We start from the raw sequence: 16,020 nt of genomic DNA on the forward strand, positions 1-16,020 counted from the left end.
TATATATATATATATATATACATGCATATATATGAATATTATTTGGCCATAAAAAGAATGAAACAATGTTATTTGTGGCAACATAGATAGACCTACAAATTATGATATAAAGTGGAATAAGTCAGAGGAGGACAAATATCATATCACTTACATAGGGAATCTTAAAAAATGAGACAAATGAACTTATTTACAAAACAGAAAGAGACTCACAGATGTAGAAAACAAACCTATTGTTACCAAAGGGAAAAGAAAGGGAGGGATAAACTGGGAGTTCTGGTTTAACGGATATACATTACTGTATATGAAATAGAGAATCACTAAGGACATACTGTACAGCACAGTAGGAATTATATTCAGTATCTTGTAATAACCTATAATGGAAAATATTCTGAAAAAGAATACACACACACACAAAAACAAAAATAGCACAGCCTAGTGGGGAAAGTTGATGGATTCAACCACTTGACAACTGTAGAAGGACATTGTGTATAAACAGCTAATGACACACTTTGACACACTTTGTGACATAATGACACACTTTATAAGTAACAAGAAAGTCTCACCTAGAATATAGAATATAGAAAGAACTCCTGCGACTCAACAAAAACAGAAAGCTTAAAAAATGGGCAAAATGTAAATAGGTAATTTACAGAGAAAGAGACCTAAAAAATAAAAGCCCATGCCAATAAGAAGTCATAAAAAAGTAGTGCTAAGGGAAAAAATTAAAGAGCTAGATTATCCAGTCAAGTAATTTGCCATCCAACTCATGGACTCACATATTGCATAGTACTAACACTCAAAGAATAGGATGAAGCTTTGATTAGACGGCAAAAGAGGCAGATTTAATTCCTGGTAGTTTTAACCCACTTATAGGAAGAAAGAATAGTAAAAATCTTCAACTTTACCGATTTTAACAATAATTTATCAATGCTAAATTTATCAACAATACAGTATTTATTTACCAGCAATAAATTTATCAACAATACTATATTCATTGCCCAAACAACTCCTTATCATCGAGTTATTTCATGATAAGGTTTTTTAGTCCAAATTCTTCTTGCCTCTGAAATTTCACAATGCCAAATCACAGAGACTCAATCTTCTGGAATTCTACATAAGGTACTTATTTCAATGCCAGGCTGTTCATTAGATCAAATGAGAGGTTTTAGGAGACCTACATACTTTGATGTATCAAGTCAACATAAGAGAAATTTTTTTTTAATTTTATTTTAACTTTACAATATTGTATTGGTTTTGCCATATATCAAAATGAATCTGCCACAGGTATACATGTGTTCCCCATCCTGAACCCTCCTCTCTCCTCCCTCCTCCCTCCCCATACCATCCCTCTGGGTCATCCCAGTGCACCAGCCCCAAGCATCCAGTATCGTGCATCGAACCTGGACTGGCGACTCATTCCATATATGATATTATACGTATTTCAATGCCATTCTCCCAAATCATCCCACCCTCTCCCTCTCCCACAGAGTCCAAAAGACTGTTCTATACATCAGTGTCTCTTTTGCTGTCTCGTATACCGGGTTATTGTCACCATCTTTCTAAATTCCATATATATGCGTTAGTATACTGTATTGGTGTTTTTCTTTCTGGCTTACTTCACTCTGTATAATAGGCTCCAGTTTCATCCACCTCATTAGAACTGATTCAACTGTATTCTTTTTAATGGCTGAGTAATACTCCATTGTGTATATGTACCACCGCTTTCTTATCCATTCATCTGCTGATGGACATCTAGGTTGCTTCCATGTCCTGGCTATTATAAACAGTGCTGTGATGATAAAACTGGTCTTTCTATGGTACTTTAAGTCACCATATGATTCAATTACACTGGAAAGTTTTTTATACAATATATATGTAACTCACAGTGTGCCTAGTCCAAAACTCAAGGCTGAATTTTAAGTTTCCTGGAGGCCTTCATTTTTTATTTTTCTTTTTTAGCAAACTTTCTTCTTTCACAAATAATGTAACCCTCAAGCAGACACTTCTTATTGATTCTGAGGAAGCATCCATACCTCTGCATTCTTAGCCAGACAAATTAATTTTAGGTAGCCATGAAGATAACTTATTGCAGTTGTAGCTGGCTCAGGCACAAGGTGCCAGATGGACTGGAGGTACCAATGCTCAGGACCCAGGAACAAGGCTATCCAAGAATTTAGCGTATTCATGCAAAAGAGTGAGCAACTATTGCTGAGGGGTGAGATGTTTCACAAGCATCTCTACAGCTATGCCTTTAAACATTTTGCAGATGTAAGCTGCTATTTCAAGGGTAAATTTATGTCATTAATTAGATCAGCACATACATAATGTTGGAGTCCCTAGTGCTTGTATATAGCTGTCTGTTAGGAAGAATAGAAGAGCAGCATCCAACTCAAATACTGTGGGCCAACTGCCATTATCTCAGATTGCACCAGAAACACACATGTTGAAAAGTTTCTATGAATTCTTACTCCTGCAACTCAACGCGTATTTATAACTTATTGGAAATAAGATGGTCATAAGGATATCTGATAACTCATGTGTAAGCTGTGAAACATAAGTTATATATTCTTATAAGTTGTTTTTTATGTAGCTATTGAATGAATATCTTAGAAGGTTACCTTCATAGTCTCTGGACACATTATACAGCTAAGAATCAGTGAGTAATTGATTATTATTTTTGTGAGTAAAATTTCAAAGCTATTATTCCATCACTCAGTTGATTCCTTTATTGCTTTAACAAATACTTACTGAACACTCTTTAGGAGACAGAGGTACAATGATAAAAAGGACTGATGATGCTTTTGAGGTTATAGAGCTTGCCTTCTAGGAGATTTGTTTTGGATAAAGTCTAGATTACAGACTGGTAGATGTGGTGACTTCACATGTTTCCACCTGAAAGTGTAAGCTGCTGCTGCTGCTGTCACTTCAGTCGTGTCCGACTCTGTGTGACCCCACAGACGGCAGCCCACCAGGCTCCCCCGTCCCTGGGATTCTCCAGGCAAGAACACTGGAGTGGGTTGCCATTTCCCTGTCCAATGCATGAGAGTGAAAAGTGAAAGTGAAGTCGCTCAGTCATATCCGACCCTCAGCGACCCCATGGACTGCAGCCTTCCAGGCTCCTCCGTCCATGGGATTTTCCAGGCAAGAGTACTGGAGTGGGGGTGTCATTGCCTTCTCTATGAACGTGTAAGAGTGTGGCTTAACTCACAGAATTCTTCTATCTCCTACACTTATAATTACTTCACTTTATGTTTTTAACTTCTACCTCCTGATACTCAGGTGCTCATGCATGTCAAGATAACTTCAAGTAACACTGTCCCAAACTCAGTGGGAAAAACAGCTATGGCATACTTTTAGACTTCATTTTACTCCCCTTGTCTTCAGCTTTTGGGACTTTTAAACATTTCCACTTTGAAAAATGTCTTCACTTAGCTTCCAAGATCTACTTTCTCTTGGTTCTAGTCCTACCAATAGACTTCTTCAGAGTTTTAGTCATAGCTTTCTCCTTATTTTCCTAACCTCCAAATAATGTAGTGATTAAGTTCTCAGACTTGGAGTGTTTCCTCTTCTAACTCATTTCATAGTGTCATAAATAATTTAGTATCATGAATTCAGTATCATCTCCTTGTTGAGGGCTTCTAGATAGATATCTATCCTGGACCTACTAACATCTCTACTTGGATGTCCAATGGACATCTTAAACTTAAAACATGAATCTAACTCCATTTTAGGGCATTTGCTATCTGTTTCTTCTTGTTATATTTTTCGCAAGATAAATGTATGGTTTGCTATCTGACTTCCTTCAGATTTCTAAACAAACATCCCTTTCTTTAGGAAGCTTTCTCAGATTATCCTATATAAAATAGCACCATTCCCACTCTCCTATCCCTGGTTGTATTCCTTACCTTGCTCATCCAAATTTATGCTTCTCCAAAACATTATTACCAAATGGCATATTACATACGTATTTACATATTGTCTGTTTCCCCAGCTAAACTTCAAGCTCCATGAAGGTGGACGTTACTTCCTACTGTGTTATTAGTACATAGAACAACGACTAAAAAGTAGTTGGAACTCAATGTATACTTTATACTTATCAAATCAATGATTAATTTTTTTTTTTTTTAATTTCTTCTATGGCCCTATCTACCTACCCACCTACCTGGCTACCTACCTACTTACCTAATGTTTTGCAAGCTCCACCAGTTTGGGATGGAAAAGGTGATTTTTCAAGGCTGGTATCAGAATGGTGTTTTGGATTTTGGAACTTAAGTCCAGCCTCTTAGCCCTAAGAGACTTTAAGAGATAACACACTTCCTCTTCTTGTTCTATAACACTTCCTCTTCTTGTTCAATAAATTGTCGCTTAGAAGAAAAACAGGTTTGACTAATGTTAAACCACTAATAAGAGACAGAACCACTGTCAGAGCCCAGGCTTCATGCCTTTGCAGTTAGTGCTCTTCAACCTACACCCTGACTAGGAGACGTTGCTTTTTCCTGGTTGCCCACAGCAGCCCAAACCTTTCTGGCATTATTTTAAAATTGTCCTTAATGAAGATTATACACAGGTTGAACTAGAGAAAAATCTGGCTTTAATTCCAGGGACTGTATAGTCCATGGGGTCGCAGAGTTGGACATGACTGAATGACTTTCATGAATAAAAGTGTCATATATATATATATATATATACACACACATATATATACGTATATGTATCTGTATGTGTGTATACACACACACACACACATACACACACACAATTTCAAGGGAAAAAAGGAGAACATTTCTGGATACTTAAAACCTAAAACTTAATTCTGTTTGCAAAATGCCTAGTTTAAAACAAAGCAACATCCTAGGATATTAAGAAACAGAGCCTGATGGGCTGCCGTCTATGGATTCACACAGTCGGACACGACTGAAGCGACTTAGCAGCAGCAGCAGCAACAAACTGTTACACTTTCATCAGAGGTAGAAAAAAAATACACGCAGGTAGGTTAGTGAGAAGCAACAATATGAATAGAGCAAACAGCCTAAAAAAGGTTTTTAAAAATCAATTAAAATATTTCTTGACCCTGATAGTGTAGTGCTCTAGGGAATAAAGAAAATTCAGTTTAAACACAGGATCTAATCTAAGGATTTTCTCAGACAAAAGACAATGTAAAAAAGTATGAATTCCATAAAAAGCAGTAGAACATAGTAGGTGCATATACTCTGTTCTTTGGATTTGCATCTAGCAAACCCTCTTCATAAGCGTAATCACTTAATTGTGCTACTTTAACTTCTACAAGACTCAAAACTGCTAACCTATAATGTAGAACTGAATAATAACTATGGCATATAATTGCTGTACGAATTAAAACAGATCATAAATATAAATATAAATATAGTGTCATCCACTTTAAAGTTCAAAATACTGTGGAATGATACTAGTAAAATTTAACCAACTGCAATATAGACTTCAAAATAATTTCTAAAATTTTTAGAAATAGTATTTATGAAAAATGATCTAAAATTAACCAAAATTATGTTTGTAATTGATCATTTGCTGAGTTTTTCTAAAACTTCAGGTACTTTATAAAATGTAAACATTTTCCATTGTTCAGCTCTATCAATTTTGTATAGCACATGAACTGAAACCATCTCCTGACCCAACAGTACAATAGCAATCATAGACAGCTTACTGTTTTCCAAAACATGCTAATTTCTGCATGTAGATGTGTCTACCTGCAAAATCAAACTATTTGACCTCAAAACATTCATTTTACCATGATGATTCAAGAAAGAAGATTGTGACCCAATTTTTGATTGTGTAAAGTCCGTGGAGGTAAGAGTGGAGTGGATAAGATCGGTAGATGAGATCAGAGATATTACGACAGATAACAGATGGTCAACCTGGCTACTATCATAATTATCACACCCAATGCCAAGGTCCAAGCATCCACAGGTCTGCCACATGTGAATCCTGTGTGTCCACTCATAATCACACACCTATATCAATTCCTCTGGAGGTCTGTTGTTGCTGATGATTATTACAGTCTACACATTCTTTCACATGTCACATTTAACACAGCTCCAACTTCTTTATACATTCGCCTATTTTAACCTTAAGTCAGATATTCACTGAGTGCCTACCATGTGTCAGCCACTGGACTGAACACTAGAGAAACACTCTGCCCTCATGGAGCTTACACACTAAGGTAGAGAGTTAATAAAAGGAAAATAACAACAACTCTGATAAGAATAACAAAGCAGAGAGAGCATAAAATATGTCATAATGCCATATAATCTTTTCCTTATGATGGATTTTAATTATTCTGCCAGTAATTCAAGACAGCATTATCTTCAACAAAGCAAAACTCCTTTCAGGCAATCAAAGAAAGTTAGGTATAGTGAAATATAGCTATCAATTCACTCCAAGCATGACTATGAGTTTAAGCCTGAAATACAAAGAATGTGCAAACATGTGTACTAGAAAGGTAGGAAGAAATGGGCAGCAAAGGGATGAGCTGCAGGAAGAGAGCCAAAAAGAGAAAAGGAAGGCTGCTGCTACTAAGTCACTTCAGTTGTGTCTGACTCTGTGCGACCCCATAGATGGCAGCCCACCAGGCTCCCCCATCCCTGGGATTCTCCAGGCAAGAATACTGGAATGGGTTGCCATTTCCTTCTCCAATGCATGAAAGTGAAAGTGAAGTCGCTGAGTTGGGTCCAACTCTTTGTGACCCCATGGACTGCAGCCTACCAGGCTCCTCCATCCATGGGATTTTCCAGGCAAGAGTACTGGAGTGGGGTGCCATTGCCTTCTCCAAAAGAAAGGCTAAATAAAACATCAATTAAGAGAGTCATTTTGCTCAGTCTTTCAGATTATCCTAGAATGGGAAAATTGGACCCTCTGAGTAATTAATTTGAATACTAATATACAGACATTGCTTAGTTTACCATCAGACATTTACCCTTTGCTTCTAGTTTAACTATCAGAAATGTACTCTCTAATCTCTATTCCTATAGAATATATTTATTTTCAGGATTAAATAATTCATAAAGCATTAAATAATCCATCCTCTGTAATTACATGTTCATACATTGTTTTTATTACATTTTCACCCACATATCTACCATGTAAGAGAGACATTTAAAATAAAAGCAATGAACTGTCAAAAAGCAAAGGTTTCCCTTACTTAAGTGTCATTTTTGAAGTAGAAATTCTTGGATCATTCCTTCCTAACTTTGATTCAATACTGACACCAATTTCTACCACTTTCAAAAAGGCAGGGGAAAAATGAAGAAACCTTTTCTAGAAAAATCCATCTTTCCGATGCTGGGGTTCTTTGGAGCACCAATACTTCTAAATAACGGATGAATACACACTTAGAAGAAGTTGCACCTCAATACAACTCTTACCTGCATCTCTTGACAAAAGGAAGCCAATGGCCCAAATAGAATCTGACATTGCTCATCAGCAGTGTATGTCATCTCTGGCAACTTGGAAGGAACCATCACAGAATTGACACTGTGGGGATTTGTCTGCAGCAAGCAGTTACTGGCCTTTGACCTGGCAATATGCAGATATGTGTGACATTCTGAATTAACTGCAAAAAGTTGTTATAATTAGTTAATGTAGCAATAGCAAACATTTTAATACTATTAAATATGTTCTTGCTTTTATTTATAAGCTCTTCTATTGAATGCTCATGGAAATTATCTCATATATGAGAACCATATGTTTACAATTATTACAATAATCCTATCAATATTAATAAAACAATGTTCAAGGTAATAGAACTTTTTGATTTTAAAGATCTTTCATTTGAATTAATTAAGCTCATCTATACCACACTGTGAGGTGGTTATTATTTTACACATTTGTAAGGTGAAGAAGCTCAGTCTCAGAGAGTAACTGCTTAAAAGTAATGTATGAAGGTAAGAAATCAACTATATTCAAGGATTTAAAGAATCTAGGAAAATCATGCTCAAGTGACTATTAATAGTAGGAATATTTTTGGACTTGACACTGCACCACAACTTCTATTTATGGGGTAAAATTTAATTTTATCATAGTTCTGATTCATGAGAAGACAACTAAGCCAAACCACACACTCACGGGGGCCTACAGAGGAGTTGTTGCTTCAGTGAGGAAGAGCACGCACAGATGACATTGCACATGTTTCTGGAAAGAGCTATAGTAATGTAATAAATACATTTTAGTAGATTTTTTATTCATTTGACAAAAAATTAACTTGACAATTTAAATAGTATGGAAAAATAAATTTGAGTAGTGAATTTAGCTAGTTAGGTATTTCTATGTTTCTTACTTAGATTTTTGAATACTTTAAGCATTTCTCTCTCACTTAGTGACTGGGACTTTGCATATCTCCTACTGGTACTGCTTCAGCTTTCCCTTCTATTACTGAAGAAATAAGTAAAGAACAGGGCTTTAAAGTGAAAATCAGAACAATAATACTGTTTTTCATTTTTTTCCCAAATAGGCAAAAGCTAATATTGCCAGCTGAATGTTGAAAAGAGGAGAATCAAGGACTATAATAATGGTGAAAATTACGGGTTAATGCAAAAAGACTCAGAGTTTAGAATTACGAAGTAGAAAGGTGGAGCTTTTATTAAAGAGGTTTTTGATAACAACAGATGTAGAGGGATGAGCATTGAGAATGTTTCCACTGAGAATTTCTGAAGAGCCAATTTAATATTACACAACATTTTTTATCATTGCAATAATTTTAAACCTTACAAATCATCTTGCCTCCTGTCTTGTTTGAAAATGTGGAAACTAAGACACGAGTTGGTTGAATAATATGTCCCATTGACATCATGAGCCAGTGGAGAGCCAGGATTAGAACCAAGCGCCTTGATTCCTAATCCATGCCCTTTCCACTCTGCCATGCCACACACCAGGGTGGTAGAGGAAGCAGGCACACACACACATTCATGACACAACAACAGCAAATGACCTCAGTACCTTAGAAATCTTTCCAAATCTTCCTTGCTACATCGGGACCATGAGACATCACCAAGATTTTGTCCTTTAATCCATTCACCAGACATGATATGAAGACCATCAGCACATGATGGGTGGTCATTGTCATGATTAATCCCCATGCTGATTTGGAATATAGTTAAAATTTGAAAATTTATTAGATAGATATTTTAACTTATTATACCTGCAATTAAATGACAGCTAAATCATTAAAATGAGATAAATTAGTTTTTAATTTTAATTTTTTATTGAAGTATAGCTGAATTACAATGTTCTGTTAATTACTGCTTTATGGTAAATGACAGTTATACATATATATGTATATATGTGTATGTGTGTATATACACACACATATACACACATTCATTGTCATATTCTTTTCCATCAGGGTGTATCACATTCAATATAATTGAATATAATTATATTCAATATATTTATTATATTGATCAGGGTGTATCACATTCAATATAGTTGAATATAATTATATTTGATATATTTATTATATTCAATTATATTGAATGTGATACACCCTGATGGAAAATTATATTGAATATAATTCTCTTTGCTATAGAGTAGGACCTTGGTGTTTATCCATTCTATATATACCAGTTTACATCTGCTAGTCCCAAACTCCTGATTTATCCCTCTCTTACCCCCTGCTCCCTTGGCAACCACCAGTCTATTCAGAGAGAAATTAGTTTTAAATGTAAAAATAAAATTAATTTCATATTGATTATTTTTTAAATTGTGTTTACCTAGATTAAAGGTCAATGTTTTTATTTAGTAAAAAACATTTTCTAGATTAAAAGTCAATGTTTTTATTATTAAAAAATTTTCCCAGTCAGTAAATAACATGTTTAGTTCACCTGTGTCAGTATAATCTATGTTATTTTCCACACAGTAGTAGGTATGAAACACAGAAATACTGCAGTTTCTATTCAACCACACTCGATTCCTGCTCTTGCCTGAATATCCTTTATTCATTCCTTTTATCAAATCTGAAGCCACATTAAAGTCTTGTTCCCACAAACTGTCCCTGGGAAACCTTCATGCTCTCGGTCATCTTCATCTTTTCTCTTGAATCCTATCTGGTGCTCTAAGTTGGAATTCTGATCTAAAACTCGGACTTATCTTCTAATGGGTGTATTAAAATAATATTAAATTCAGTATGTCTAAAAACTGCTGTTAATATTTTCTCTTTCAAACCTCTACGTACTCCTGTATTCTCTCCCTCTTTTCTCTTTTTTGTGCCTTTGCTAGCCACACAGTTTGCCAAACTAAGGATCTTCAGGTCATAATTTATTCCTTCCTCTTCCAAATTATCACCCAAGCTATTTTATTTACTGATTGTTAAGGGCAAGCCCTGCTAATCTATTTTCTAAATATGTCTTTCCCCTCTGACCTCCTTTCAATTCCTTTTGTTACTATTAAAGAGGATTATAAAATTATTTAACCTTGACAATTACTATGGCATTCTAAGTGGGTTCTGTGCCTCTAATCTTGGGCAGCATTCTCCCTTCTCCTCCTGCCCTGCTCCAGTGAGATCTATTTAAAAACACAATCGGGCTGCCTTTCGTCTGCTTTTCCATTACCTATATAGCAATTTCCAGCTCTTTACCATGGCACGTAGTTTCTTAATCTCCTTCCAAGCCATTTATTGCATTTCTTTTCAGCAGGAGCAAATGACTTGTAGTTTCCCAAATATTATGTTGTTCCTTATTCTCTTTAACTTTCTATGTGTCATTTTCTAAGTGTCATACACCATAAAAAGGAGTATATAAACTTCAATTAAATAATTCTATGCTGCTGCTGCTGCTGCTAAGTCGCTTCAGTCGTGTCCAACCCTGGGCGACCCCATAGACAGCAACCCACCAGGCTCGTCTGTCTCTGGGATTCTCCAGGCAAGAACACTGGAGCGGGTTGCCATTTCCTTCTCCAATGCATGCATGCACGCTAAGTCACTTCAGTTGTGTCCGACTCTGTGCGACCCCAGAGACGGCAGCCCACCAGGCCCCTCCGTCCCTGGGATTCTCCAGGCAAGAATACTGGAGTGGGTTGCCATTTCCTTCTCCAATGCATGAAAGTGAAAAGTGAAGGTGAAGTAGCTCAGTCGTGTCCGACTTTTAGTGACCCCATGGACTGCAGCCTACCAGGCTCCTCCGTCCATAGGATTTTCCAGGCAAGAGTACTGGAGTGGGGTGCCATTGCTTTCTCCGTTCTACAGTGTACTATATGTTTTTACTTTTGGTTATCTCTCTAATTTCTAACTGCTAGAGACTTATCACTCTAAAATGCTGGCATACTGGAATCATATTCTATAAATGATAATTACATTTGAACCAAGCCAGCATGTTGAATCGCTTCTATTTCAGTAAAAGTTGCATATAATCTCCTATGAATTCTCATAATGAAGTAATTAAAGTAACTGTTTGTGAGAGAGTTAATACTGAAGATGTAGAAAGAGGAAAGTTTGGTTTTGTACATGTTATGTTTGAGAAGATGGCAAGATAGTCCAATGCTCCTTTCTTCTCATTGTGTAACAGATAATAACTAAAACAGTTTTCATTAAAATATTGTGAATAACAAGAATATCTATTCTGTATTTTAAAACACAAATAAAGGAATTGTTATAGAAGTTGTTAAAAATTACAACTACCTATATTTTCTCATACGAAAATAAAACTTTCAAAATTATTGAACTATATTTTCAGTTAAATAATTTAAAATTTTAAATAAAAATTGTTACATTAATGTGTTTTTGAAAAAGGAAAATTATATAGGATGAATTAATTTATAAAGAAGAGTAATGAATTAGAAGTTAAGTTTGCCAACCTGAAGACTGTGAAAATTAGCTAAATAAAATAAAAATATATTATTGACTATATTTTTTCATTTTAATGTTAGGAAAATTCAGCTATATGGTAAATTATATTTCTCTTTTCTCATCTAATTAATGTCTTTAAATAGGGTCTGTTTCAACACATATTAATAGAATGACTGATAGAGAAAACAGGAAGAAACATCTTTTTCATACTTTGAAGATGAAGAGGAAAACTAACAGATGATATGGACTAAGCAGGGGTCAGTTCACTTAGTGTGGGGTAGAGTGAAAGACATAGGCGTTAGATTTGAATCTTCTATCTCCATCTTATTCATGTGACCAGAGGCAATTTAAATAATAATAAAGAAATAAGAAATAAGCATGCCTTGGTTTCCTTGTTTGTGAAATATACCTTCCTGAATGGTTGCAAAGATTACATGAGGATGATGTAAAATACCTAGCACAGTGCTTGGAAAATAGAAGGAATTAATAACTTCTTTTTGAAATTGGGGCAGTAAATCAGAGATGTTTTATTTCTCTTATTTGTCACACACACACACAAAAACTATTATTAAAGGCAAGTTACTGTACTGAATTTCATGAAAGTGGGAATTTAAGAAAATTCAAGTAAATAATAATGGCCTGAAGTTACTTTGGGTGCTAAGCTAAAATAAGAAACTGTACATATGGCACAGTCTCCCAGATTGATAAAGATGCCTAAATGCACTGTATGGTTGCAAAGCTGTCCCTGCCCGCATCACCACCTGGCCTCCACCAGGCACTCTTCTGCAGCACATGTCACTGGGTGACCCTGTTATAACAACAGCCACTTGCCACGTGGAACATACTCAACTCTTCCATCTGTGTTGGTGCAGGCTTTCAAGTCATATACAAATGCTTTAGTTTTGAAAGGCAACTGGTCTTTTTCAGAAATAATAAAATTTCTTAAATATTGTGTCCGTTTGAGAGAAGAAGAGGGACTCCTTCCAGGATTTAGCAATTTGGACATGTTCCCAAAGCAATGTAATGTGATTTTCCAAATTGGGAAGATTACAACTTCTCATCCAGATGATCATTTTCCTTCAGGGATCCGGATTCTCATGTAAGAAATTAGCTACAGCCATGGAGAGATCTGGTGATTCAAGCATTGTTTACCATTAGTTAAATTTTCCTAAAGCTATTTAACTTGTAACAGAAGTTATCATTAAATTGGGACAGGCTTTTTTTTTTTTTATAACCACACATCTGGAACTATCAGGAGACACTGCTTAGTTTTGATTCTACAGATTTGAAAGAAAACAATCGTGAACCTTTATCTGTGCCAGTCACTGTATTAATCATTTTCAGTGATGATATCATTTAATCCTCACAATACCTCCAGAATGTTTTTATTATCATGACTTCTATTTTACAGATGAGGAAGGCACTGAAGTTAATGTTGGAGCTGTGACTCAGACCCAGGCAGTCTGTTGGTCAAAAACAGTGAACTTTAAATCACCAAACTATAGATCAAAAGTCTCCATTATGTCTAAGATTTCTTTTCGGAATGATTTTTTAATGTCTCCTCTTCGTTAGCAGAAACACACCTCCACAGGTATAGTCCCAGAACTGACTTGCGTGCACTGTATGGAAAACATTCCCCAAGTAAGATATTAGCAACACCTCTCCTCACACTATGCAACGGAGCTACATTTTAATAATCTCAGTTTAAATTCATTTTGACAAAGAGCCTTGGGCAAATAAACTCTCCACTAACATTGTACATGGTTGTCAAGTCAACTGAGAAAATATTTTTATCTTATAAAACTTCTCAACTTGTTTAAAAGTCCCTGCCAGGAAGTTTTGTGATATCCTGCGGAAAGCTGGAGAAGCATTTGCATTTTGAAGATGGTCCCTTTTGATGTTTAATGAGTTAGAGAAGAGAACGCTTATGAATTCACTTATATTTTTTGGATAATTTGGAAAGGATCTGATTTGTAAACAGTCATGTTTTAAAAGGGTAAACTTTTTGGGGGCTGAACACGTTAAACGTGTTGTCATGGTATCTTCCCACTAAAAGCTATATATCATGTATAAAAAAACTGGTTAAAAAAAAGGAAACAAACTATTACAATGTCTAACTGAAAGTAGATTACACTTTCATAAAATGACACAATTTCTTATGATTCAGTGACTGTATCTGATTTGATGTAACTTCACTGATGTGTACTCATGGAAAAAGGCCCAACATTAAAAAATATGAGACATTTTCATTACTTTTTATATTTTAAATCATTTCACTTTGCACAAAACAAATATGTACTTCTACTGGCAAGTCAAAGGCAATGAAAAGTAAGTCAGTAACAGGCTAAAAAATCAGAGGTTAAAAAATAAAACACACTCTGCTGTGTGTTGCGTAAAAGATATATTTAACAATTCAACAAATACTTGTTAAGAACACACTAAGTACTGGGCACTGTATGGGCTGGGGTCATAAATATGAGTAAGATTCAGTTTTTACCCTCAAGGAGTTTATCATCTACTGAGGCTAGAATACTCTTACCCTCAGGCAGCTAAAGATGTCTGAATCCTGTTCTTCTATGTTCCATAAAGCTCTCCCACCCACTGCTCCTTTTCCACCACTACTTCCACTAACCAATACGAGCTGAGTTACTTCACTTTTGGATTGTTGTAATAACCCTTTAACTCCTGCCCCTTTACTCTTTGCCTTATTAAACCATGATTTAATTACTTTTCCCCTTATGCAAACATTAATACAAAAACTAGTTCCCCAGGTAAAATCTTTCCATTCTCCTTGGCAAGCAACAATACTAAAAAAGTAAATAATAATGAACCATGGGGCTAGTTAAAATGCAGATTCCCGGGCCCCACCGGCAACCAATCAAAAGAGAATATTTATACGTAAGAAGTGGCATTAACACATTTTCTAGATGATTTGTACTTAAAATTCTGAGAATTAATGAGCTACAAGTTCAAAATCCAAACTTTCTGTCCTGGTTTTCAAGCAACTGAAAATTGGTTTCACTCTGATTTCCACTGTAACAGTTCATTCTAGCCTACTGTATTTGCTTAGTCCCTTCTTGTCAAAATGCTTTTTACAGCTTCTTTGCCAACTTCTTCCCCTATAAAAGACTCTTCATTAAATTCTAACACATATTTCTCATGATTTGTAAGTTTTGTACCCTTCAAATATATGGTACATAAGATATCAGAACCATCTTCTATTTCTGGTGAATTTTATACATAACTTGTAATATATACAAGTTATATATATATACCTAGACATAAGTGTTCAGAAAACAAGAACTGTCATATTTTCCTTTTAATTCCTTGAATTATTTATTTCAATACCATAGTAAATAAATTCTATAGATTTATCAGCTGATATGGAATTACAGGAGCAACTAAATATTCTGTACATTTGATGGAAAGCTGAAACTAACGTGGCATCTTACTGACTTAGAATAACAATAATCCTGAAAAGTCTATGGGTGATCTGCCCAAGGAAGGTTGCTAGGCTTACCCTAGACCATACATTTGCCAAGAATGCATTAGAGAAATGTAAACAGAAAGCCAACTCTTGTGTGGCTGTTCACTAACTGGGTGATTTTTCTCCTTTTCCACCTACTCACTATGACATCCAAGCCTACATTTGGAGAGAATCTCATATGGGAGTGCTGCCACTCGTCTACTGGCTTAATTCCCATTATGATTAATAACTTGGACAAACCACTTATTACTCTAACTGCTATCATTGTCTAAATAAAGTATCAAATACAAAACCTGTGTTAGTGCTCTATAAGAATCTCCATAATAAGTACACTTCCTGCTAATCCATTAAAAATTCTGAATGACCTGTGGCGGATTCATTTTGATGTTTGGCAAAACTAATACAATTATGTAAATTTTTAAAAATAAAATTAAAAAAAAAAAAAAAAAGCATTCCTTGAATGAACAGAGAGATGTATGGCCACCAGGTGGAAAACCTCCTCTTTACATTGAAGCATTTATAAAAATAATTATAATACTACTAATAATTATTACTATTCACTTGCTGTTTATTATCCACTTAGTGTTACAAATCAACAAATGTGCCATGCGATTAGAGCATCACCAACCTAACAATGAACCTTGAGAGGAAAACTTAACCACATTTTGGGAGCGAAGAAAATTAGTAAAGGCAGATAAGACTGACTGGCCCAAAGTTCATTCAG

At 35.3% G+C, this 16,020-nt stretch overlaps 1 protein-coding gene across 1 annotated transcript in view; it reads right to left on the reverse strand.

The window, feature by feature from the left end:
• The window catches only part of ADAMTS19 (ADAM metallopeptidase with thrombospondin type 1 motif 19), a 270,234-nt gene that overhangs the window by 104,292 nt on the left and 149,922 nt on the right, over positions 1 to 16,020 (reverse strand). The window contains exons 9-10 of the mRNA XM_019964589.2: positions 8,968 to 9,108; positions 7,398 to 7,548 (exon numbers count right to left, since the gene is read on the reverse strand). Coding sequence (XP_019820148.2) covers positions 7,398 to 7,548; positions 8,968 to 9,108 — 292 coding nt within the window. The remainder of the gene's footprint in view (positions 1 to 7,397; positions 7,549 to 8,967; positions 9,109 to 16,020) is intronic.

This window comes from Bos indicus, chromosome 7, assembly GCF_029378745.1.
Source record: "Bos indicus isolate NIAB-ARS_2022 breed Sahiwal x Tharparkar chromosome 7, NIAB-ARS_B.indTharparkar_mat_pri_1.0, whole genome shotgun sequence".
Lineage (NCBI taxonomy): Eukaryota > Metazoa > Chordata > Mammalia > Artiodactyla > Bovidae > Bos > Bos indicus.